Genomic DNA, 26,935 nt, shown 5'->3' on the forward strand with positions numbered 1-26,935 from the left:
GCAACAGATAATAATGTCAATCTGAATTGTATTTCAAGATAAAAATTATATGTATCAACATATTTTAGTTCATTCGTCACCGGAAGATCCGCCTAAGATATGAACGTTTCTGAAAAGTAGCATCTTTCAGAAGTAGGCCGGATGATGACATTAGAATCTGAAATAAGTATGTAGGTTATATAAAGGTACCTGATAAGAATATCTAAACGTAAAAGTATCTAAACTACATATTCATACTTATTGTTCTTTTATTTTGTTGTTTCTTAAACCAGAGACTCAGAACTCTACAAATCCCTAATGTAATAAAACCACTACATCTAGAAGCATCCATGTTCTCACACAATCACGGCTACCGTCCCATTACGCCCCATACCTAACACCAAAATGGAATACGATATAAGTGTAGCCATAATTATAAATCGCTTAACTCCCAAAGTGTAATGGCCGCGCAGGATACAATTTGAGCCGTAAATCATATGAAATAACCGAAAATGTTAGTAATTTGGTGTTTACACTACGTGTGGGGTTCGTACGGGGCGAGCAAGGGATGTTTTTGTTATCAAGGCAACGTGATTTAAAAATAAACTTGGTTTGTATTTAAATTGAATCGAGATTGGGTTGGAATTATTGTGTCCAAATAAAGAGCAGACCTTTTTGCTGACACTTTTATCTTCATAACAATCTAGTTTTGTAACAAGTTTTCTAAATATAGATATCGATTTTGGTACATCATGCCTTGTAAGTAAAAAAGTATTAGGTACGACTCGTCTTTTATTAAACTTTGAAAGACGCGATGGAAACAAATTACATTAAGATTTAAATGAAAAGCTGAATCATTTGTTTTCCGTTAACAACAGCAATCATTGCACCCTTGAAAAAGAGTTCGGAGCTAAACATTTTCTAAATAAAACGAATCAATAAGCAGTTTTACGAGTCACTCCGGGGCGAGAGGGTCGACTTATTGCCGACATAATCGTTTTCACCCCTTCCGTGTCGGTGCGCAATTCATTGGCAACTTTGTAGTTGCCGATGCTCAACAGAATTGCTTTCTGATTGCTTTTCAGACCAAAAATGAAACTTTATTGGATAGAAGTTGATTTATTTTTAAACAAGTACATGCCCTTCGTGAATTGAATTGGCTTTCTACCGTTAGAGCCGTAGAAATTATGTCAAAGCGATGTTTCAAATAACTAAATTTATTGTCTAACTTTTCTACGAGTATGTAAGTGACATTAGTAGAATTTACATAAATATCTATAATTAAAGTTGCTCAAGTGACATTTTCATACGTTCTATACCCTTCCTTGGTATTAAGTAAAATCAATGTCATGTGACGTAGCGATTTATTTTTGGCAGAACAAATACAATTAGCTGGTTAAGCTAATGACAAACATTGTGTTATCTTGGGTAAAGTGTTTTGTTCACTTTTATTCCTGTTTGTTCTGACTTAATATCTTTACCATGTTAAGTCATATTACACAATCCGACACAATCTATTCCTTCCTTATTATTTTTGTCTGTGAAAATAATTTCTTTATCAAAGCATTTAGCTTCCTCGTAATTTTGTTCATAACTTAGCGCGTCTTTTTCAACGATATACCAGAGTTATGGTTTCCCATTATACTTATACTTACTTAAATTAAATCGTCAGTTGTTGAGAGTCCTTCACTTCCCCATCCCACTTCGCCCAATTTCTTCACCAGCGTCAAATACATTTAGAACTTGAATTGCCACCAATGCCTATTTAAGCTCTTACAGCCGGACACTGCCATTGTGGAAGCTCATCCGTTATCAGAATTACTTTATATGTTAATATAATGTATGTAACTAATTTGTATCTAGATAGTTCTGTTTTATCATCATCGTCATTACTTGTAATATCTTAATTACCGAATACTATGTCACGGAGTGCCATAATGAACCCTGATAAGTTAACTGCATGATAACCTATATTTGCTTAACTTTTATCTAATTATCTAGTATTTGAATTTAATTCTTTTTTCTTTGAAATTGAAATTTCGATTGTTATTTCTTCGTTTGTCAGAACTTTTCTTACTTTAATAGCTATAACTGTTGTATAATAAATTGATCATTATGTTTCGTTATTTCATTCACATAAATCGTTATTTTCTTTTAATTAATTAAGTGTGTTTATGATCAGCATAAAATTTTAATAGCTTAAAGGTGTAAAAATGAAAATGAGTCATCAAGCATAACCTGCATTACTCTTGCATCTTCGCCTTACAATAAAGGGTTTAGTGTCTTTAATTAAGTAATTGAAGTGAAAAAGCAACACTCGGTTATTGTTACTTTTATTAACTTAACAAGGAAAATTAATTGGAGAAATAAAAATGCAAAAATCTTATACAACGCTTTATTTCAAGTTTTTTAGCTTCAACAAAAAGATCTTTGATAATTTTAACAATTGTTGTATAATCCTTCTTTTGATATAAAGTACATCCAGTTTAAGTTGCCAAACCAGACCTGTTGGAAATATTGAAGTAAAAAATGACAATACATGGACAAGATATTAATAGAAATCGATAATTCACGTCAGCTTATGATGCTTATCTTAATAATACAATATTGGTGTTTAGATAGATGTAAAAGCCGACAAGGCCAACAGCACAAAAACAGTGTGTAGGTAGATACAGCGTGTTACAATATGCACGTGGCTAGGAGAGACATAAACAGAAACATATTAAAATTGCTAATGAATCGTTGCCTAAACTTGGCATGGAGTATGCACGAGCGTTGAATACTGATTACAGCAAATATTGGTTCTATAAATCACTTAAAACCCGGCCAAATGAAAATGTTGTTGATGCCAAGCAATTTATTTACAAACTCGCTTCCCCAACAGCGGTCGTGTTATAGCAACGTTCGAGCAACGCTTGCTATGTTGTGAATACAAAGAAATAATTTATTGAGATTTTGTAATATTATGCGAATAATGATTCTGTTTCGTAGCTGCTAGAGAGAGACGAGCAGACAAGGATAGTCTAATAGGAACAGGTTGGGACGTGTTACAAGTAAAGTGCGTTTAGGTCGCATTGTCCCCTTTGTTAAGGGATTGTAAGAATAAGAAGGGACTAAGGGATGTATTGTGTGGCGGACGGGAATCTTCAGCGACAGGTTGGGCGCCCTTTTAATTTCCGTTGGGTTTTATTTAATCTTCCTTATAAGGCCGAGTTTTCCCTTCATCTTTTTTCTAAGACATTATTTATTTTTTCTTTCGATAGATGTTATTGTTAGTTTAGGAAATGTAGGTGAGGATTTCAAATAGCTTGGGGAGGCAAGTTAATAATAAAAATCCATTTTTAGTCATGAATGCAATGTTTTGATTAAACAGTTAAAAATCCATTGTTGAAATGTTAAACGAGTTAAAACATGCTCAATGAAATGAAACTTCTCAATGAAAGGAAACGAAACTTCAATAAACGAAATAAATGAGTGCTGCTGAGCGGAGCAGGCACTTGAGATCTATCTAGAATAAATATCAATTTAAGTGATTACATCGACGGCCCTGAGCAGCGCGAGCCAGACAAACTAATCACCAACATATTATATATAAACACGAGTTTATTCACGAAACTATCGATATGCAATGAAACTGTACACAATGTTAATAATCACGTTTGTTAAACAATTACATCATTGTCGTTAATAAAACAAAGATACTCGCCGGCGTCGGCTTTGTTCGGAGCGAGCCTCGCATTATCATTTACACACTTTTATGTGTTTTACGATAAACGCTTTAGGTACGGAACTCATGATAGCCGTTTCTTATTACCTGGACTCTTATGTATTACATAACTATCGTAACACTTTGGAAGAACAAAGAACTTGATGTAATTGGTAATACTGAAAAAAAAACGGACACGAAGCCAAAACTAGAACATAAATTGGACGTATTTATAAGGACGTTAAACACAATTTTTCGTGTCTTTTATTTACTTGTATTAACATATAGACATAAAATGCATACTTAACAGACGATCGAATTGCTTAATGAAGATCTAAACATAGAAACTGCAGAATGAGGTAGCCAAACGTGTTTGTAGCACAAACATAAACAGAAAAATCGACCCGTGAACTTTGATTAGATATGATTTGGCATTAACATTAAAAGCATAGAGCTGTAGTCACGAACAGGCTAGTGGCATGAGCGATTCGGCTCGCTTGTCAAACGTGACTCATGTTCGTCCAAGGCCGAAACGCCGGCCGGCAACGCTTGGCAACCAAACCAATTTTTTTCTCCATTTCTTTTTGTTCAATTGTTTTTGTGGCTTTCCAGTTATTATTATTTGAAATCGTTCCGTTTTCTTCACTTACATTTCAAAGTAATTTTTTTGGTACGATGTCGATCTTTATTACTTTTGCAATTCATGGAGATGTTTTGCGCGATGACTGTTAGAAAGAAGTTTATCAATTTATGCAAAACATTAGTCGCGCGATAAGACACGCGATAATGAAGCCACAATCTTTATTGACATTAAACAACACTTTTCATGTAAACATTCTTACTAAGTACACGTAAACTTAGAAAAAAATCTGATGTCGAACAAACACACCCAGAATGGGATGCCTGACAGAGGTGAAAAGGAACGAGTAATACTGAACCAAAGTTACCAAGTGAAGTTTAACGAGAGAAATTTCTAGTTGGCTGATGCAACATAATTTCTGAATTACCTACTTGATTGTTGACAAAGCTATCGACTTCTTTTGAATTCATAAACCAAGGTTTACTTGGAGTTCAATACTAAAAAAACACATTCTCAGGAGTAGTTCTTTTTATTTCTAGCTTTTCCACGTTTCTTAGAGAAAGAAGATTTATTTTACATTTCTAAAAATTTTGGGTCTTTGCGTTAGTAAGCCAAGAGTTACTTTTTATAAAATTGCTGAATATCGATCAGGCATTGTTTAACTTTGGATAGCTTGTCACCTCGTCACGAAGTCATTTCTTTTTACACCTACCGCAATAACACTGATGCGGATTAAATCTTTTCTGGCAGAAGAGATTTTTTAAAGACCCGTTTTTGGGATTTTTGAACAGCCTTGTAGGTACGATGTCGATAAAGTTTTAGACAAGCCTTGTTTTAGTTCGGTTTTTTTGAAGCCGGTATCTGACTGCCAAGTTTTATTCGTTTTGGAAATTTGGATGGATTTATGTGTCTTTGGGAGTTGCCTTTTTTTCAGGAGTACCATTTTTTTCTCTTTTTAGTTGATTAGTTACCTATCTGTGGAGAAAAAAAGTGGAATTTTCTTTTTCTTCCACTTTGTCCCTATTTTGATCTGCTTTGATTTGTTCTGCTTTTCACAAGTGAGATTCTTAATTTTATTTCGCCTCAGAAATTATTTTATGGTTGGGAGGTTTGGTGTAAATAGTTAAAGATGTTTTCTTTCCTATGACTCTTATGTCACACGACTTCGGCATTATATTTTACATGAATGTCTCTGCAGTGGCTATCTACTGCAGAAAATTATCTTATCGCTACCAAATGAAATCGATTTATTGGTTATCGTCATCGTACGACAAATTTTAAAAAGTTCACACAACATTTTAAATATCCAGGGTACAGAAATCTGTTTCTAATTTTCTCACGACTTACCTAATTACAATACATTTTTACATCTAGGTATAAACAATACACAAAGCTTCACAATAAAAAACAATGAAAGCCGCTTATCAGTTTAAAGTCTTTATCTTAATGATACAGAAGAACATGGCTAGACTGGCCGATTACACTGCAGATAGATAATGATTTTCATCATCTACTCTAGAAAGATAATTTTTCAATGTTCCTAACAAATTTAGAGTTCTAGCAATTTCTTAACATTACTAGAACAACGAACAAAGACATTTATGCTAGCGACATGAGAAAATAAAGAAACACACGAGAATCTAAGCAAAAAACACTTTGTAATGCGCTAGAACTGAAGCTGCCCACCGGTGGGATGCGAACAAAGAAGCCGGCCGGCTTGTACCCGGAGCCGGCACGGAGCGGCGTGGAGACGACCTGCGTCTACCGAGGCCGGGCGAAACTGGCGCGCGGGGCCCCCTCTGCGGCCCGCGGAGAGTCCCCCCGCACCCCCGCCGCGGCCTTCTATATAATGTGCGTGAGGCCAGAAACTCGCCAGTCCGTCACAGAGAGCGACAGGGTTGGGTGGGTCGAATAGTGAGCCGGGGGCGAGTGACGAAGCCCTATGGTTACGAGATCAGATCTGATGCGGTCGTGAGCTTCGGACATTTTATCAATTTCCCATCGATCTCTACACGATTACTAGTCGCCGGTGGTGTGGAGCCGGTTCGTTCAGTGCGCATTCGCAGTACAAAAGAGACTTGTGATATTTTTCTAGTAATATTAAGTTCCGCAGCGGAACACTTTAATTTTTTGTCGTTTTAAAAGTGTACAATATAAGTAAAAATTTGGAAAACATGGAGATCCTGCCGGTCACGAATCAGTTTGTCGGATTCAATAGCGAAAAAGGTGAGTTGACTTTCTATTTGGAGTGGAGAGGCGAGGGAGGGAAGTGGCTTTCTAACCGGCTCACGGTTGTTGCTATGCGGCGCGCGCACTGCGCTCAGCCGCCCGTCACTCTAGATGACGATCATACTTAGTTTTGTGCATCACTTGTGGCCAGTAGAGGCCGGTGAAGTAACTCTGGCCGGCCCAGCTGTTCTCGCTTGTTGTGCACCGGCCCGGGGCCCAAACGTCAGTGTCAGCTGACGTGTCAGCTGTTCCGCTGCGCCGCGCTCCTCGCCCTTGGTGCGCACTAGCTCCATATACATTACATTAACTTTATATAAAGCAGTTTTAACCTCCATTACGATTCATATTTAACTTCACTCATAGTTGGAAAAAGGAGGTACTCTTATTAGAAAAATAATGACTAACTTTGCGATTGTTAGGATTTCAAAGTTAAATGAATTACTCGAATCTAAGCATTGTTTTCTTTTGTTATAGCTTGGAATGGGCCAACTTGGCGGGAAGCACCGGTGCCGGTTCCGACGGAAGCGGCGCTGGCTCAGAGGCTCGAGAGAGAACTTCGAGCGGCGAAAGGAGCCAGCGAGCTAGCCACGGCTGAGGTGCTGGTGCCGGCCGAGCTGCTGGCGCGAGCCTCGCGGCAGACGCTGGCGCTGGCGGAGGGCGAGCCCTGCGGCTCCCGGGGGGCCGCCGTCATAGTGGACGTCGCGGGCAGAAGATTAGCAGCTTTCAAAATAGACCCCAACACGTTAACTACGCACGAAATACATCTTCACCTGGAACATGACGCGACGAACTGGACCAGCCTGTTGCCGCAATTCTTAAAGTAAGTTGAGCTCTCTTATCGCTCTTCGACGAAGCAAACGTTTCATTAGTGGACTTGCGTCAGCCTAGCAACCACTCGGCCGAGCGGTACTAACGGCAGCTCTCTATTGTTACAGAAACTTAACGCGAGGCGGCACCATCATCATCAGCCCCCAGTTCACGATAGAAAAGAAGAAATTGTTCAGGAGCCAGGCAGAGTGAACAGGCCTGTGATATGCGCGTGATGCGAGCGAGCCGACTGACAGCCCTCCTCGATGTCTACGTATCGTTATTTTAACAAATATCATATTATTATATATTATATTAATTATTATATATTTTTAATAAGAGAAAAAAAGCACAGCGTGATATGTAACGTATAGTAGTAGTATAAGCGCGCGGAACAGCGCCGGTGTTGTCGCGGCGGCGCGCGGCGGCGGGCGGCCATCCCGCGCCTCCTCCCGGACGACGGTTGCTGTTGCCCACCGCTGCGCTCGCCTCCCCGCGCCGCTCGTACTTATGTTAATCATTGTATGATCATTGTTTGTATTTTGGATATTTTAATGAATGTGAGTGTTGGTGGTTGTTCGCGTGAGTGGCGTGGCGGCGTTCGTGCGCACCCCTGATCTCAGCCGCCGCCGCGCGTGTGATACTGATACCCTGAACGATATAGTCTTAGGTATTATTTTGTTTTGAGTTCGATTCTATTCTGAAGTTGCGTAGAGTTCGTATTTTCATGTATCGTAACTGTATTTATTAGAGGCGATCTCTGTAGAGGTCCGATATGTGTACGTTTTTCGTAATTGTACTAGTTTGTACATTTGTTTGTGATACTACTTTTGTAATGTATAAAATTTAAATGCGAGAAAAATATTACTTTTTATGAATGTGAAAACATGAATGCAGATTTATAAATATTAGAGATGTGTATCATAGAGTGGTGAGTAGGGATGTCTGGGGCCCGCGGGCGGGGGCGCAGGCCGCGCGCGCGCCCCCGCGCCCGGGCCCCGCCAGCTGCAGGCAAAAGATCTCAGGTTATATTATTGATAGTTATTAAAAGTATTAAGTTATTTAAGTTAATATAAAATGAAATTTTTTGTAAGATTATTTAGTATCGCCAAGCTGCGTTACGACAGTCCAGTGGGTGATAAGAGCTACTTGTACTAACAGTACATTGACGAGATGTTATTATTGCAGAATGCATTTTCTTCATCCAGTGTAATTACTACATTAAATGTAAATCAATAGACTAACCGTTTTTAAACGAAATCTAAATGTTTGTAGGGTCCAGTGTTTTAAACGCACAATATCATAGTACTAGAGTTCACTTTCATCGATAATAAAAAGATTTTAAAAAGCTACAAAAACATTTTACTTCTAAAACTTGAAATGTCGACATATACAAAAACTAACAATAATAATAAATGTATCAATTGTTTATAATTGATATTTATTTGATAGACCGTAAAAGAAAATGTAGAAATATTGAAGAAAAAAAAATACATAGTTTCAAAATGGAAATATATTGTTTCAATACGCATCCCTACCCCTACACACGTATGAAGATGCTCTGCATCATCACGCACACACTCGCTCGCAGCCGACAGGCTCGCCCACAAAACGAACACCTTATGTCCACAATAAAGAAGATAATATTCCATCGAGTGACATTTAAAAAACAAAGAGCGAAGAACATCGTTTTCATACATTATCATAAATGTATGCTAGGTAAAAACAAGCAGAAAGCCGAGGCAATATTTTAGTAAGACCGGTCTGAACCGGTCTCAACCGGTTCGGGGACCGGTCCTCGCTAGAGATTGGTGCAACCCCATCCTCGTTTATTTTTTGTATAATTAGTGAGCACACAACGAGTTGGTACAGTTTTTACGAATGTTCCGTTTATAGACAAGTCGGTATTGCTACATGCCGAGTTTATCGTACGAGTGGAGCTGGAATCTAAATGCTGACTGGGAATATGTGCAGATTGCGATGTGAGATAAATTACATCGCCGGCTCGTGTCGGGGGATGCTGCCAAATAGCTCTGATGTGTTCCAGTAATGCAAGAGCCCGTAAGGATAAAATATAGGATGTTATCCCAGAGTGCCGAGTCGCTGACTCTGTGTTTGCAGTAAATTGGCATTGCATTTTATTATCGTTCTCTATCGTAGACTCACATCTTTATACGATCCACTCTTAGATCACTGTTTTATAAACAACACTCGTCTGCATACAAGCTGGCTGTGTCTACAATATATCTGCGTCTAACTCACAATGCTCGTCTAAATTAAAAGCAATCATCAATTTTTATTTGGCTGTTATGTTCGCTTCATTTTTTTCTTGATTTGCGAACGTGTAAGTTTTTTGTGAATGCGAAAACATAAAAATAAATTCGTTCCGTTCGATCGTTCGAAGTAAACAAATTAACATGGAGAGGTCTTTGTATCGATTCTAAAGAAATTGGACCAGCGGACGTAGCAACAAGATTTGGAAAGTGAGTGCAAGCGATTGTAGCACCTACGAGTTTGTCGTTAAAGGCTATAATGTTATGCATGGCTAGCATAACTGGACGGTTTTGGTCAACATAAATTATCGCTTTTAATCCGCAAAAAATGGCCAACTACTTCCGAATGTGTGACTAAAGAATTATCTCCTGTATTTCGTGTGTATTTTATGACTTGTGAAAAGATTTATTTGTCTTCGTATATTATCATATATTATTGGAGAGGTGTCGGGCTGCTTATATTTATATTCTTTTAGTAGCATGTTATAAACTTGGAAGTAGATAATAATTGGAAATAATTCGGTATCAACTTTTATTACAACTATGTTTAATTCTCCATTGTAAAAGGTCTAGATGTAGCCAAGAGTTTATTCGCGACTAAATATAAGAAGTTGCTAACAAACATTTAACGATAAACACGTCGTTAATCAACATGGCTGCTCTACTATTCACAATAACCAATCATAATTACGTCAAATCACAACGAAATCCAGCAATTTGTGCAATATATAATTTGATACCAAAACAAGGGTGATTTAACTTTCTAACCGCAAACCCACCGATGATTGTGGCACCGGTCGTGACGATGCCGATTTACCATCGACCAATGACTATCGACATTACAATTATCAACACTCGACCACCGCCGCCCATCACTAGCCAAGAAATTACTTTTAATAAACTCGATAAGTACCGCTGATTAATTTTCAATTGTAGAATCAATACCAGAAATAAAATGCAAAACAATTTAGATTAAACCGATACTCAAGCATTTCCATAAGTTATTATTATTGAATAAAATGAATGTGTAAGTTACGAATCAAACTCATTCGGTACTATATTAAATGAGAATTACAAGCACTAAACTGAAATCAATTTAGAAAGAATTGGAAAACATTGATTATTTCGCTGTTGCTAGGCGCGCTGGAATCGCGAACGCGCAACCCAACGCCATCTCTTACTGACTTGCGAAACTAAACGCTATGAACTTTTCAACTGAAACAAGGCATACCGTTATTTTTACAGACACAGAATAAAATTATCGTATAATAATATTGAAAATATGTTCAACATAACAAACTGGAGGTTTTTGTGATTCTCGACCGTGGCTCGTTGCGTTAGGGTATATTTTTGTTTGGCGGACAATTAAAGATGTTTTGTGGTGTGGTTATTTGCTCAACTAAACTAATATTGATTCAAGTGTTGCTAAGGCCGGGCTATTTATGTCGATACCTTCATAAAAATAATATTATATTCCGGATTTTTCCGGAGCAATTTTCTTTCATTGATTGTATTGAATAGAAATCAAAGGGTTTTGATGATTCACTGTGGACTGCCGAGTGTTTTTCAAAGGCTACTTTTATTCGTTTATCTCTATTCATAAGTATGTTTGTATGTTATAGCATTTTTTAATCAGTATCTATTTATGAGTGTGATTGTAATGGAATAATTAATTAGCCCTCAAATATGTAGGTGGGAGCGACTCTTTTCTTAATTAGATTAAAAGAAGACATGGCATTCAAAATTTTAAGTACAAATAAGGGCACCGACCGGATTATATCTGCTAGGAGTTTTAACATATGAAACTAAAATATAATAGTAATAATATTGCCAGGTCAGCATTAAAATACCCTTTCCCTTTTAACCGGAGTCGATAAGACGAGCCTTCAGCCTATTATCACCGATATATTATTATATTTATTATCACAGGGCCCATCTGCCGAAGGGGTAACTTATATCATAGTAACGGGCACTAAAGCTACATACACACTATGGCACTTCTTGCAACAACAATGTTTAAATATCTACTTCAAATAAAACTTGTCCAAAGCGAGGGTTATACAAAACGATTTGGTGATAAGAAATTTGAGGGTACAAATAAATTTCTTTGTCACCTAATAACCATATATTGACCGTAAAAAACGTTGCTTAACTTCGATCTTTATTTTTAGTATTTAATCTTCAAGCGGCAATAGCGACAGTTGAAATTTGTGATAATTTCAACTGTCTATCTATCACGGTTCAAGAGATACAGCCTGGTGACAGACAGACTCACACTCACCGGTGCCTCAGTGATAGAGTTTTTTTTTCCGGTTGAATATACCATGAGCACCGTTTACACGAAATATCTGGACTTAATAAAAAAGGAACTTTCGAGACACAAAAAGTCAGTTAGTAAAGTCACCAATTAAGCCTAACAAACTAGTACCTCACAATAGTCTACAATAAGTGTCGTAGTGTAAAGGCAGCCTTAAGAGATAGTTATCTATAAGTACCAGGCATTGGTTACGGTTAGTTTTTACGTGAGGCAGTTTATCGATTGTGGTTTGCGGTGACGTAATCGGCCCGATCATAGAAACTGCTTGCCTCAGTGTGGTTAAAGTATTATTTTAGTAAAGAAAGCCCATTAGAATAGAATAGGCATTAATATCAGAATAGGTCTAAATGTATTTTGATAGTTGGTGATAAAATAAATGATATTAGGCTTATATTTGATTCGTGACGTCACGGTTTTGTACAAAATGTCAAGTCAATCAAATCATTTCAAATATAAATATCGTGGGTAGTTACTAATTATATCAGACATAAACAAGTACTAACAATATTTTTTATTCATTTTTTTCATTCATGAATACCAACACCCCCTCCTCCCACATATAGCCCCACAGATCAATAATTAAATATTAGATTCATTGACAACTTGCTGTTGCACGTTACAACATTTAGATTAATAGTTTTAGAATGTAACATCTCCCCGTTTTTGCAACACAGTTCAGTACTCCTCTGCTCCTGTTAATCACAACGTGATAATAATATCCTCCCTCGCCTTTCTCAATAACTGGACTATCTAACACAGAAAGTTTTTTTTCAAATCAGACCAGTCGTTCCTGAGGTTCAAATAAGGAAACATATCTAAGGTACCTATTGAATTCTGATAATAACGCAATGAAGACACACAATAAGTGTCACAATTAGATTAGGTGGGAACCAAATTGTCTGGACACTCCTGATTACAGTAATATAACGAGAGCTGACGTCAGGATGGCCGGTATGTAACAATTCGGAATGCTAGATAACAAGTCACCCCTCACTATGACCCGCGGGTTGATAATACCCATTCACATGTGTAACGGACTTTTTTTATTACACGCGACTTTTATCGCAAACACACAAACTACTTTTTAGTCTCGCGTCTAATAATATGCGAGACATCTGTAGCCTTTGTCTAGTAGTTTCTTTAAGAGACACAGCTGAACTCAAAACCGGTCAAGCGCGAGTCGAACTCGGTGACAATTAAATATGGGTGACAAAACGCATTGTCTAATAAGATTCACATTGACTCACTAAACCAAATGAAAAAATTCTTCAGTAAGGGTTTTTTCCCTTGTAATTTTAAACATGCAAAATAACTACACGGAATTTTAACCGCGATATATACACGAGTGATACGGTAGCATTACTACTTACCATAGAGGTTTAATTAAATAGTGTAGTTAGTAAAACTTCCATTAGTTATTGAGTGAAGGTAACTGGCTGACTTCCTGACGAGTCCCGGCTAAAACAAAAGTAATTGGTGTTAATTAGAAAAGTTGTAACGACGTTACTTCGAGACTCGGTTATGACTTATTTTACGATGCTGTTATAAAATTCAAATATACTGAATGCGATGCCTTCTTAATATCTTTATTGATTGGGAAACCAATTTACTTTGATACCGGTTTTCGATGTAACAAAGAACATGACGATATCAATATTTTGGACAAAATAATTATTGTTTAAAAAATAAGCTTCTTCAAAGAAAACTTTCCACTACATTTCGCATTATCGGAACCAAACCCATAGTGGTCCAGTAAACTGCCGTTCTTACGTAATATTTATAAGATGCCACACACGACTACCTACAAGTCGTGACGATAAGGATGTTTTTTTAAGCAAGATCAATTATTTCATCAGTTCAGAAAGGTCAGGCATCCGATAAAAACTAGTTTAGTGAACAAATCTTCTGGACGATACTCCACGTGGAGAAAAACGTACAAAATAACCGAAACAAGCGAAACGAAAAGGGTTTGAACTTCGATGCCGTCAATGGCATGTAACAGTTATTTTTGTCAGAAGAAATCATTGTTCCTAATGCAAAGAAGTCTTTGAATTCGCTCCTATATTTTTTGGCCCCATGCTAATGGGTAGTGGTCTTTTGATTGCCTTTCACCAACTTATCCAAATAACACGGTGTTAGAAGCAAGACCAATATAATACATGTACTTGAGTAATAAGAACACCATGCTCCAATGGTACGAGCTCTTGATAAGGAAACATGTGTACTTAACATGATGGAGGCCATTAATATAATAGCTACAGCTCTGCCCCCAATCCGCGCCATGGCGAATCTCACCATACCCCACAAATAACCTAACAAGCTCACTTGTTTTTCTAAATAGGAAAAGCAAATTGGACATGCTCACATAGCAACGAGTTCTAAATAAGTCCACGCGATTCCATCTTGAACACAGACGCGGGCCGAGTACAACACAGACACAGTTCGTGTTTTACACGAAGCTTGACGGACACTGTGTTACACCGTGCCTGCGCTGCTGGAAAGCGCATCATCGTCAATTGAAACTCCGGCCTTAATTGTGTTGTTTACCACAGCCAACTGACAGCAGTCTGGATTTACTCCATACCTCTGTACCGAGCGCGAAATCCTTCGCTTCCATAGCGAGTCATTCTATACATTTTGTTTCCATTGCTGATTTGATATGGATCACTGGTAAAGTTGTTCAACAAAATCCTCAATGTAAATCAGTTTCAGAAAGGGTTAAAAGATGATCATCAGATACAGTGTGGCGTAATGAAACGGTAAGACGGTCTGTTACCATTAAATTTTACAATGTTTATTCGGTTATTTTCAGCACAAAATCTCTCCGAATGGGGTCTTATTTCTAATTCTGTATTATTAATGTAAATTCGAGTAAGACTGATGTTACTTGGTAGAGTTTGTTTGGATAAAGCAACTGGAGTTTTGAATCGACTGTTTTTCAATGGAAGTTTTTCAGCGAAATGCTGTACTTATTTATATTAGTCAGTTGCTATTTATTTGTAGGAAAACTTTGGTTCGGCTGCTGGGTTTAATTAATTGTTTAGATCGCTATGGCTGTGATCGAATTGTATTCATAAAATAATGTCTGAGATGTTTATAATGTTGTATGGAAGTCTCTGACCGGCATTTTGTAGTAGTTCATATTTACAGACAAATAACTTTTAATTTGCAAGATTTTTATGTTTTTCTTTTGTCTTAAACTTAGGATTAGCTGTTAAATAATTTGGTATAGTGGTAGTTACGAAAGTAATAAAGGAAAAATACTATTTACCTAATATTTAACCGTCGCTGTCGACCAGGGATTTTCACAGTAAAATTTTGTTTATGCCCATAAATAAACATAAAATTCCTCATACTAGGGCGTGTTGATACATAAAATACACGCGAATTCGTGATTCATGAATATTGCGCTGTCTAACAAGAGGGAAAACAACAGTTTTAATTAATAATTATATTTGTTGTAGGTCTTTTAATTATTGACAGAGGCAACGAGTCATAGAGTCACGACAGAGATGAAGTGTCGTCAGTGGTTCGGTAGTTAGTGCTAATTAAAAGAGGTTTATACACAAATGACAGAATAAAATAAAGTACTTTGTCAAACGCTAGATATTTACACGAAACCCCACTAGCTATATACCACGTGCCCATTACTTCTTTATAAGTTTCTTGTCATATAGCAAATATAATAAAATTAATTTTTTTTCGGCTTATAACGTAACGCTAAATACAACTACCTTAGCTAGTCATTATGATTCCAAAACAGTTTAGATTTTGTGTGGTTTCAAAATCCAAATATACACGGGCGTAGTCACAAAGAGTGCTTTAAAAATATGTTTGTCTTTTTACCTTCACATCCTAAACCCGCCACAATAAACAAGTCTTTTCAAAAGACGTTTCAATTTTACAATCAAAGCTACAAAACCTTAAATCTATCAGGCATTACATTACAGTCATTTATTATGCTAACTATAGTCAACTATAGCGTCTTTGTCACAGAGAACGCACAAACAAATAAATTAACCGTCCGTAATAAAATCGTTCATATACACCAACTTACAAACACAACTAAACATTCTCATTCTGAACTCTATCACTTTCTTCATAAGGCCTGTTATTGCGTTTTTGGAGTGTAGCACTAAGTTTGTAAGTACCGTAAATGGCCCTTCATGATCGGTGTTATTTTTAGGTCCGTATGTGTGTGTGTGTATGTGTGTGCGTGGCCATCAAATTGAATTAGTTAGATTATGTGTTGTGTGGAGTTAGTAACTTTATACTATAAGTGGGATGATGTGAACACTTTTTGACTGGCTTTTGGACTAATTTCTATGGAAATGCCCGTTATTTTTAACGTAGCGAGTGAAATTGAAGACTATAATTGGTTTAAGTCACTTTAACTTATTTCAAAATGTTGTGTGTTTATTTTAATGTCCTTTTCCCAGAATTTTAAAATTAAGTGTTAACATTATTTAAAGTCATCTTTGTAGAGCTACAGTATTTGAAAAGAGATTTTTTTCGTTTACAGCTAGGGGCCTAGCATCAAAACCTGCATTTCATTAATCTCCACTTCGCATTAATTACATTGTAATCAATGATATTAAAAGCAATCAATGTTAAATGACAACTAGTTGCAGGAACACTCTATCTCACTAAGTAACACGTACATGTATGTATATCTTACACATTAGAAAAGATGATGATAAAAATGACTGATCGACGGAGTGATTGCGACCATTACGGATATTGTTATTAATCGTAACTAGTTTTTACCAGTTTTACTATCAATTATAGATATAAACAGTCACCATCCAGCTGATACAATTTTGCTTTATTAGAATTGGTACAAAGTTTATGCGACAAAATAAATTATATACATTTTGTTTTATACGTATAACCTCTCTGCCATTGCGTACAGATTGTGGGAGAGAGACAACGCTCTAAATCGTATATAGCGTTGCCCTTGTCGTAGTTGTCTGTGAGTAGTTCTTTCTTCCCTTTTGATAAGGTCACTAGTGGTTATGTTGCGTGTAGGGCTATAGGACTCCCTCAAAAATGTTTGAGCCCCATAAGTTAGTCTATGCATGCGTGCTGCTTGCCGGCACAGACTTGGTCAGATTGATCTGGTACTTTTTCAAAAGGCCAGTCCCAAGAATTAATCTGTTCTCTAATTTTAAATCGTTTAGACTGTTCGACATTTGTTCTCAGGGTAGCCAGATAGGAAAATATCGACTCCAGCGTCCTGAAAAAAGACATGTAAAAGTGATGACACAATTATCCAACTTACAGATTTAAATGGTTTCATTTCATTGTCTCGATTCCACAGTTTCATTTTGGGTAGTGTTGTTATGACCTGGAGTAGTGCCAGTCCGGAAAACGATCATTAGGACAAATCTACGTACACGTCGCCATGTCCTGCGGCTACTGTAACCAGACTACTAGAAAGCACGTGTAAGTGATCTAATTGTATTACACTTGGGGACACTAAAAATAACCGCCACAATTAGCCAATCTACTGCTATCTGCTCAATTGAGACAATTCATCTACATTACACTGCCCCATTAGGTAGAAACTGGCGGAGGGGCGGCGGTCACACTGACAGCGGGTTTGAAGGAATTAGCGATTTTCTCTTTCATTTGATGAAAATATAGAATTTAAACTTTTTAAACTAGATGGATTTAAACTAGATGGATGTTCAGGAGGTCCAAAAAGTCGATTTTGCCACGGGCCTTAATTACAAGATGATAGAGCTCTAGAATTTACTTGTAAAAGGGCAATACGTGGCTTACTGAAATGTTGCCCCTTCCACGATTCGAACATTTTCCATGCGATTGGCGAAGTTAGATATTTCAACAAAAATAAAGGTAAGCCAAACTCGCTGTTAGCGTTTCGCCGACCAATGGCACGAATTTCACATTAAACGCTCTAGTCACCACCACCATTTTAGTAATTTATGTTTCCCAAAACAGTATTACAGTTAGTAACCTCTACCACATGACCTCGTATAATTACACCAATCCAAAAAAAATAGCTTCTTTGTGGGTAACTTCGTATTTAAAACTTGCTCCCCAACTACAGGACCACTTACAATGTAAACGAAGCATACTTTTACCGCAATAAAAAAACAACTACACCATCCGTAGAACAAAAATTTAACGCAAAATTAAGCACACGTTTCATTTTATCATAAAATTATCATCTTTATGACAGGCGCATCATAATTTCACCTGAGATGTTTCACACATTGAGAGCTGCTAATCGATGAGGTGATCGCACGCAGCCGCAGCGGAGGCAGAGGGGGGGGGGGAGTCGTGCGCACACGCATGCACAAATAGATCTTGGCAGGGGCACGCATCGGTGCACAACACAGGTAAGTAACATCGCAGAAGTACAATCGCTGTAGTCCGGTGCGTTTGCTCTTAAGCTGTGGCTCTTAAGTGCTTATACTGTTGAAGAAGTTTTTAAAAGAATTCCTACTTTAATTTGATCCTTTGGCCGTTTCTTCCAATCTCAGCTATCGTCAGCCTCGGACAAGGTCGGCCAAGAAATTTGGTGTTACAAAGCAAGAAGAAAAGAAGGTTTTACACCACTTAAGTCATGGGTCACTTTTATGTTGGATTAGGTACCATGTTCTTCCAGGTGTTGTTCGGAGTGGTATTTCTGTGTATCTCTGTACTAGTTACACGCATTTGCACGCCTCTCGTAGTACGCCTGTGTGGGTGACGATTTGATGGAACTCCCTGCTGCATCGCGTTATTCAGATTCTAAACACTAGCCACATCTATGCCTATCTACGTATATCATATGATTTATGTATACTTACTTAGGTAGGTATAATAATAATTTGACCAAGTTTGAAGCAAGATTTTGAAGAAACATTGTTGAATTTTATGCAGATTGAGGATACAGGATGAGGCAAGTTAAAAAAATTGACAACAATATGCAAGTAAGTAAAATAAAAATAAGTTAAAGAAGTAATAGTTAGTTAAATTTAAGGTAAATAATAATGAGTTTAATACTTATTGCCGTTTTGTACCCTCAGTGACAAATAATTGGGAATAACAACTTACTTTTTAATTTCGAATACGGCTATTGCAATAAAGTATGTTCCAAGGCGACGTATCGCGTCACTTAATTACAAGAAAACTAGATTTTTACGAACCTTAGTCTAGACAATCTGGGCTAGTTTCCGAGCTAGAAAGTAATTCAGACACAAATGAGATGTCTATTTGATTTGATAAATGCTTACGTGACATTGGTAATGTTATTATTGCCTTTTAATTGGTTTTTAGTAGGTACAGTCGGGTGCAAAAGTGAAGGAGTCGTTTTTATGAGGACTTGATATGTTCTATATTCAGTAAACAAGTCAAAATTTTATGATTTCGATTTAATTAAATTAGATTAAGTTTTTTGAATCATCGATAGCATTTCGAAAACCGTACAAGTGAGAGTCGGACTGGCGAGACTGAGGGTTTCGTACAAATATGTAACTGAAGGAAAAAGATTTTTTTATTTAGCAATTAAAAAAAAATATGATCTTATACATTACGAAAACTTTGTATAATAGCGGCTGTTGTAACTGAAACTTTAAAAAAGACAGTAGTTTTGTTTTATCACATGAAACAAACGCAACGCCCAGTTACAACACAGTATGTAAAATAAGATCAAATAGTTGGTTACATAAAATTTGATTAACTCCACTTACATCACGGCTGTAATGACAGAAACCATTTCTGCTTACGACAATATTGTTAGTTACGGTATTATTATACAAAACATTTGTTCCACAATATTTTAGACATTACATTATTCATGAAAACTTAAGAGCTGTACGTAATTGAGCATACAATCTTTGCTGTATTCAATTTCTAGAAAATGTTCTTGTTAGGAATACGTCAATTCAATTCCGAATCTCATAAACATTGAAATTAAACCATAAAACAGAAAAAAAAACAAAATAATAATCAAATCTGTTTGAAAACTCCAGACTGATATTCTTTTTCCAAAAAACAATCCCTTATGTAATTGAATGTACACACCCACATAGGAACGTCACGCACACATTGATCCCGAGTTCATTCACACAAGACCTTGACATGATTACGCTCAATGAAATTTTGTGAGCGTTGCGCACACGCACACACACTCACACACCGACAGGGCGCACACATGCGCGGGCGCATGCGACACGTGGCGTGATGCGCACGATTCGTTATGTAAATCCTTTGACATAATTACTTATTTATTTAAAGGTTTATTGGCTTCTGATTTAGGAACTGCATCATACGTGTCAGCTAAGGGACCTTGTTGATCAGTTTTGTAGATATTATTTTTCATTTATATATAGAGTTGTAAGTAGCATTGAATTGGTTCTACGGTTAAGACTTGTAGTCCGATAAACGAAAGAAGTTCTACGATCCTCGGTTTTCTATGGCAGCTAAGTTTTAAGTAATAACCATTGGCCCTAGCCTTTAGGTAGTGTAGCGACAGTAAGACAGTAAGTAACCTCTTCTAGTTGACCAGCCTTCAAGATTCGAAAACTATTAATATTTGATCACAATTTGATCTGAATGGTGAAGATCAAACATATTAAAACAGATCAAATATTTTGACCTCTAAACTGTTTCCTACATTATTATTATGATAAAGCGACTTTAAAAACGTAAAACAAAAAATATTCTAACAATGTTTAATTATGAAAACGTTAGTGTTAACAACCAGTTCATTGGCACAATGATTAATTAATTGACCTTCCGCGCGAAGAGTTCGGAGTTCGATGATCGTCGGTACATTAATAGTTCTGATGATACCTCATTGCAAAGGCCAGTAAAACATCATTTTTTTCAAAAATCTTTTTTCTCAGAATCATTTTGAGTCTAAAATCACTTAGGATTTAGAGTTATAAAACCTCAAGGGTAAAGATAGAACCCTATTACGGTCACCAGCTCGTAGCTCATAAATCATGACAGCTAGACAGTCGAATTTTCACATATACATGTTTCTACGAAACTGATTGATCAAAACTGCCTCTGTGTTAGCCTGTTATAGCTAAATCACAGAAAAAAATAGAAAAATGCTGCGGATAGCCGAGTGGTTGAGGTCACCACACCAAACCCACTGTGCACGACGTGTCGCGGTCTCGATCCCCGCGTAGGACAAGCAATTCTGTGATTCACGAATGCTTGTTCTGAGTCTGGGTGTCTTTGTGCATGTTATTTGTATGTTTGTAAAACCCTCGCGACACAAGGATGAAATTCCTTACTGCGGGAGTTGTTTAAATAAACACATTTCGTTTGTACTCTTCCCTTATTATTGATATCCACGCATTGGAAACGAGGTCGAAAGTTAGTATTATCTATAAATACTAAATACCCACTAAGCTGCAATGAGAGTCGGAACGTGTACGTCGTTAGCTAAAGAACTGCTGTTACTGTTCCACACTGCTTTCTTTGTTACATAGTTGCATTACACACGTCATGAATAAACATGACTCTGAAATATTCATGCGAAGAGATCTTATATAGAGACTTACATGTTATAAAGACTGTTTGAATATCGTCCGTTTCAAAACGGTTTTTTTTAAAACAGCTCCCGCACTAAGGAGTTTGATCCTTGTGTCGTGAGGAGTTTCACAAACATACAAATTGCATAACACCCAGACACAGAACAAGCATTTGAGTGATGACGTCTAGCCTATGTACAGAATAAATGATTTCATTTTATTTCATAAAAAAATAAAGAACCGAAGATAACATTTGAAAACCCTACTCAATAGTTCTTTTTGAACATGCACCATAATAAACGCAGAAAATGTATTCAAGAATTCAATTGAAATACATTTATCTGACAATGTAACCTTACATGATGGAGTAGAAGCCTTGAGCGTTCAGGAAAACACACAGGAAAGGTTAGCGTCGACGTGAAGAAAAACTAACTTATTGATATGTATGGGCACTGTTGTATTATCATAGTTTTTAAAGTGACATGTTTTGATTACTTCTAGAACTGTTTTACTTGTAAAGAATATTGGCATGGTATTAGTTTGTGTATGTTTGTTATTTTTTCTTGCTAAAAGCCTAAACTATTGGAAGGAGAATCTTCACGTTGAACTGTTTCTACCATTGTTTTGGACGTATTTGACACTTTGGATTAACATATATGTTTTTGTAGCGACAACCTACACCTATATGAGCGAGCTGCGGCTTTTTTTTCATGAAAACTCTATTATTTCAGTCTATACAAGTAGAGTTGTAGAAACCAGTTTTTTTTAAATTTGCAAACGCACACACTTCCAATTTTTCAAAATTAAAATTACGTTGGTACCTATTTTGTGTTTTTTTTTTATGTCTGACTAGTTATTTATTATGTAGTCCAAATAAAAATATTATTTAAATTTTGTTTAATGTCTAATTTACTCTACTGCTGATCACCTTGGCTGTTAAACGTGATGATACAACATAATCACTGGTACGTACGTGACAATAATTAACAAAACTATTTAATAATAATTGTTCTTTTGTAGTGTTATCATGATAGCCTCTGCTGAGCAGACTTGTATGTTAATTAGCAGATAGTGATAATCCATGATTATAATGTTTTTTAGATGATTTCAGTTTACAAGTATTGGATGGCCCAGATTAGTTATTAGAATATAATATTTTAGAATGTCTGATAAAGAAAACGCGTTTGAAGACGTTCCGCGTGCAATTTAAATAGTTTTTCTGTGGTTAATTATAATTATAAATCACTTTATATCTAGAAAATTGTGTCCTGTTGAACAAAAACTTCGCTCAAATCCAGTGTTGTCTATCCTGGGAGACTTGAAACTAGCCCATGCCTTATGCGTTTAGATTTAGCTAACCACGAAGAAATGTCATTAACTGAACAAAATAAGTGTTCAAAATGAAGAGCACCATAGATACACACTTCTTAATTCTTTGCTTGGAGAAAATCATTTACTTACTTATACGCTGGACCATAGCCATGTCTGTCTTTCCATGTCTAGTGGTACTCAAAAATACTTTCAAAGTGCGAATAAAAACTAGATTTAAATTCTAGTTAGATCGTATAATAAAAAGACTATTAGCGCTGTCTGTTTGTTAGTGTTTACGTCAAAAAGCTTTTTGGCAGATCTTGAAGACCTAATGTATTTAGATTGCCTAAGATTAATCGCCTAGGCGCATGCGCTACAATTACATTATACTCACGTTTTTGTAGCATTTTTGTAAAAGTGCTGCAATTTTGATGGGAAGTAAATTATGTTAAACAGTTACATTCAATTAATTAAATGTTTTAATTATGTCGCCTACTAATAATAGACTTTTATTTTTATTGGATTTTAGAATTTAGTCGATTAGTACTTTGATTAAACTAGTTTATGAATATATCTATTAGTTCTACTTTTATAAAATATTCTATCAAATTCTTTTAATAAGTATTTTTCACACACACCTTACAACAGAAATGGATTTATTATTCTCTACAGGAAATAAATTATGAATCTGTTACCCTGTGACAGTGCGTTTTCAATTTTCTACTAGAGAATATTTTAAATAACTGTCAAAAAAGTAGTTTGCCTCACAATTTTCTCCTTAGGTAATTGAAAAAGGGCAACCAAAAATAACTCGATTTCATTTACATATCCCCGAATATAGGCCAACCCTAATTTGCGATATAACCGACTACCGTAGTGAAAAATTATCGAAAAATATTTTAGTTTTGAAAATATTGACATAAAATACTCGTGTACGTGTGACCTTGTCGCTATGCAAACTATACCTACTTCATCTAAAGAATAAAATATAAAATAACTGGTCAAGTGCGAGTCGGACTCGTGTTACTGAAGGTTCCGCAAAAATAGGCCAGAATAAAGAAAAACAAAATTGGCATCCATAATTTGACTAAATTATGTTTTATTTTTTATTATTAGGCAACAGAATAACATCATCTGTCAAAATTTCACAGTTTAAATGTCTAGCTATCCCGCTTCATAAGATGAAGGTACTGCCTGGAACAGCAGACACGGAAGGTTTTTACCCTTTAAATAAGGAACCCTAATATCAGCGAAGTCGTATCACCTCTAAGTAAATAAGTAGGTATATGTTATGATGTAAACATCTACATTTTGCTATTGACATTTTTGACTTATTTCATCGCTGTCCATATTTTATCTGATATTAATGTTTTCGGTTTTACCTATCGAGAGAGATATTAGTCAAGAATAATATTTATGCAGCTGTTGCTATGTCAATAAAAAATAAGAAGTGAACGATTTTCTTGAATTTCCGAAGTGTCAACAATGATGTCATCTGTTGTTTTTATTTGTATCATCATCTAAAAACTATTTCATATTTTTTTCAATTTAATGTTAGTGTTGAAAAACTTGACAGAACGGCGGATAATATGAGATATCAGAATAATCCAAACCAAAATAAGTTCAAATATCTCCGAATAATTATATTGACTGGTGTGTCGGTGAAGTGGTTAAGAGGCCCTTCTGCTGTACAGGAGTTCGTGATTTCCATTCCCACCCAGAAAGAATCTTGTGTTTTCCACGATCTTTTATTTAATATTTGGGTGTAATTTATCAAAAATACTTATTTATTTAATACATAGTATACCAGCATTTTATTTCATTTTTTTTAACATAATTTTAGTAACAGTAAATGTTTATTTTTATATTGTCTCATGAGAACAACGCCTTGCACATCACTCAGCGGCAGTTTCACATTAATAATCAAACCCACTTAAGTACGCTAGTTTAGTTAAATTATTATCTTCATCAAGTCCATTAGAATCCAGCTTCTAACATTGTGTGCCAGAGTGTTAACATACATTCGGAGCAATTAGCCGATAACTGACAGAGCGATCGTTATTCTATATAGTTTACTTGTGACGTATTGCCCGGGTAACAATGTGGGCATTATATGCGGCTCGTGTAAATCATTACCCTCCTTTCTGGTGCAACTGGTTCATCCATTATAATTAATGATTGACTGATAAAGGGACACGTGACCCTTGGTGGAATTAGAATGACCCACCTTTTTGGTTGCTCAAAATATCTGTAGCTACTCTAAACGACTCCTGGAAAAACATGAAAGTTACAGATGCAAATATATAGAACATGCTAAGTGGAATGCAAAACGCTTGTCGTATGCGGGGATCGAACTCGCGACACGTCGCGCACAGTGGGTTTGGCTTGTTGACCTGTACCACTCGACTATTCGTGCAGTCGTGTTTCAATTAGATATGTTTAGATACGTGAGGTCTGTACCTTGTTTCAGTAGTGCAGGTGAACGTTTAGTTCTTTAAAAAAAAACTCTCTTATTATCAAATTGAAATTCAATCAAATATTATAATCTAGAACATTGAACAGTCGAGGCTTTTGAATTCAGGAACTTAAATTGTATGTTAATATAAGTTAACGTATATACTGATATGATAGATGTTGATAATTGATAACATTGAAGCATTTTTAAACCATTTTACTCTTAAAATGCAACCTCGCATCTCTAGTCTGTAATATCGATCACAGACCGTAGTGAAAAATATATTTTTCATTATTTCTTCTTTTTCAGTCAAGTTCATTTTGAACGATTGTTCAATAATCCCTATATCGGGATATAGGGGTTGACTTCCGAGCTCACACGCGTGTGGGGGGCGGGGGCGGCCCGGGGGGGGGTCACGTTCCTCAGATGCCTTAGAGATTTGCACTTTGAAATTGACCCACTGTAACCGCTCGATCAAAACCGCGATTCGTTTGAAATCTATTTCTGTAAGTCTAATTGTTGCTAGTTCTCGGTACTAGCGTGAAACGTGACCCACCTGTGATATTTGGGTCATTTTAACCCTCAAATGGGTTGATGTCTGTGTTCCAGGAAGCTTGGCCTTTGACACAGTTTAAGGCACGTTTAAATTTTAGCAATAACATCAACGCTATGTTATCAAATACTCGCATATTCGCGATTATTACTGCCGGTTATATGTGAATATTTCATTCGATTCGGGTTCCGTGCTTTTCGGATTTATTTTCGTTTAGGATTTTAGCACTTATTAAATTCCCATATTTTTTTTTTAAGCCGCATAAGAAACATTTATTAAAAGTGTTCATCATCATCGGCCTATCCTTTTCCCAACATTTGTTAAAACTTTTAGCTATAGATATGTTTTCCTTCACATTGGTTAGTTATTTTTAAACCTGCTTTCAGCGTGTGTATTTGTTAGTGTTTTCTTTGTAAGCTCTCCTAATTAAAATGAAATATAATAAATAAATTAAAAAGGAACTGTATCTTACAAATTGGGAATGAAAACCTTACGAAAAATAAGACGAGTAAAAAAAATCTATTTACACCACACATGGTACGTTTGTCACGTACACACCCAAATCCAGTCATAATAATAAAACAATAAACATCAATTAGACAAATATTGAACCCTGGAACAAACAGACGCACAGATAACATATCTCAAGGATGAATTTGAAAAATATCGCCTTACGTAATCATGTAACGTAGCGTAAACATGTTTTTTTATGCATATTTTATTCGATAACGTGCTATTACCACGAACTATTTACTTTTGATAACTATCTTATGTGTATTGGAACAGGATCGATATTCGCTTGAATGGTATGTAAATGACCGTGGCTAAACTTGAAGTCTTCAAGGTTAGTATTGAAATTTTCTTTACCTATGATGTGTGAGAGGTGAATGCAAAAGGTCAAATTTTCAGATGTTAAAAATATACACCACTTGATAGTTAAGTCTTAAAAGTCCAAATTAAGTCCAAATTATTTAAAAAAATGCCCTTTATAGCCAGTATTAGCTATTAGAAATGGATTTAATTTTCTTTATAGTTGTAACATTTTGAGTATAGTTCTAAATGGTACTTCTGTTAATGTACTTGTATAGTGACAACAGTTTTAACATTCAAGTGGGACTGTTGTCTGAATTCTCGGGCGACCAGTTAATAACAGTTTGAAAAACAAGTTGATTTATAGCTAGTCGTCTACATGATAGGCAGGGCGTAAGGTGTCTCATACATATGTGAG

General features: G+C 36.2%; 1 protein-coding gene and 1 long non-coding RNA gene across 2 annotated transcripts; one reads left to right on the forward strand and one right to left on the reverse strand.

The window, feature by feature from the left end:
- The first annotated feature begins 6,131 nt into the window (after nucleotides 1–6,131).
- On the forward strand, nucleotides 6,132–8,132 carry LOC113503647 (protein charybde-like). The gene is made up of 3 exons (XM_026885678.1): nucleotides 6,132–6,491; nucleotides 6,969–7,314; nucleotides 7,430–8,132. Exons 1-3 carry the CDS (start codon nucleotides 6,440–6,442, stop codon nucleotides 7,512–7,514), a joined length of 483 nt encoding a protein of 160 aa, XP_026741479.1. The 5' UTR covers nucleotides 6,132–6,439; the 3' UTR covers nucleotides 7,515–8,132.
- Nucleotides 8,133–8,620: 488 nt separating this feature from the next.
- Nucleotides 8,621–18,811, reverse strand: LOC113503649. Its single transcript, XR_003401473.1, has 2 exons — nucleotides 15,163–18,811; nucleotides 8,621–13,349 (listed from the first exon to the last, which is right to left on the reverse strand). It is a non-coding gene; the product is annotated as an uncharacterized LOC113503649 (long non-coding RNA).
- Between the last annotated feature and the right edge of the window lie 8,124 nt (nucleotides 18,812–26,935).

This window comes from Trichoplusia ni, chromosome 20 (assembly GCF_003590095.1).
Source record: "Trichoplusia ni isolate ovarian cell line Hi5 chromosome 20, tn1, whole genome shotgun sequence".
NCBI classification, from domain to species: Eukaryota; Metazoa; Arthropoda; class Insecta; order Lepidoptera; family Noctuidae; genus Trichoplusia; species Trichoplusia ni.

Coding starts and splice junctions, on each gene's coding strand:
- LOC113503647 (XM_026885678.1), top strand. CDS start 6,440: ATGGAGATCCTGCCGGTCACGAATCAGTTTGTCGGATTCAATAGCGAA. Junction 6,492..6,968: donor CGGATTCAATAGCGAAAAAG/GTGAGTTGACTT, acceptor CTTTTGTTATAG/CTTGGAATGGGCCAACTTGG. Junction 7,315..7,429: donor CTGTTGCCGCAATTCTTAAA/GTAAGTTGAGCT, acceptor CTATTGTTACAG/AAACTTAACGCGAGGCGGCA.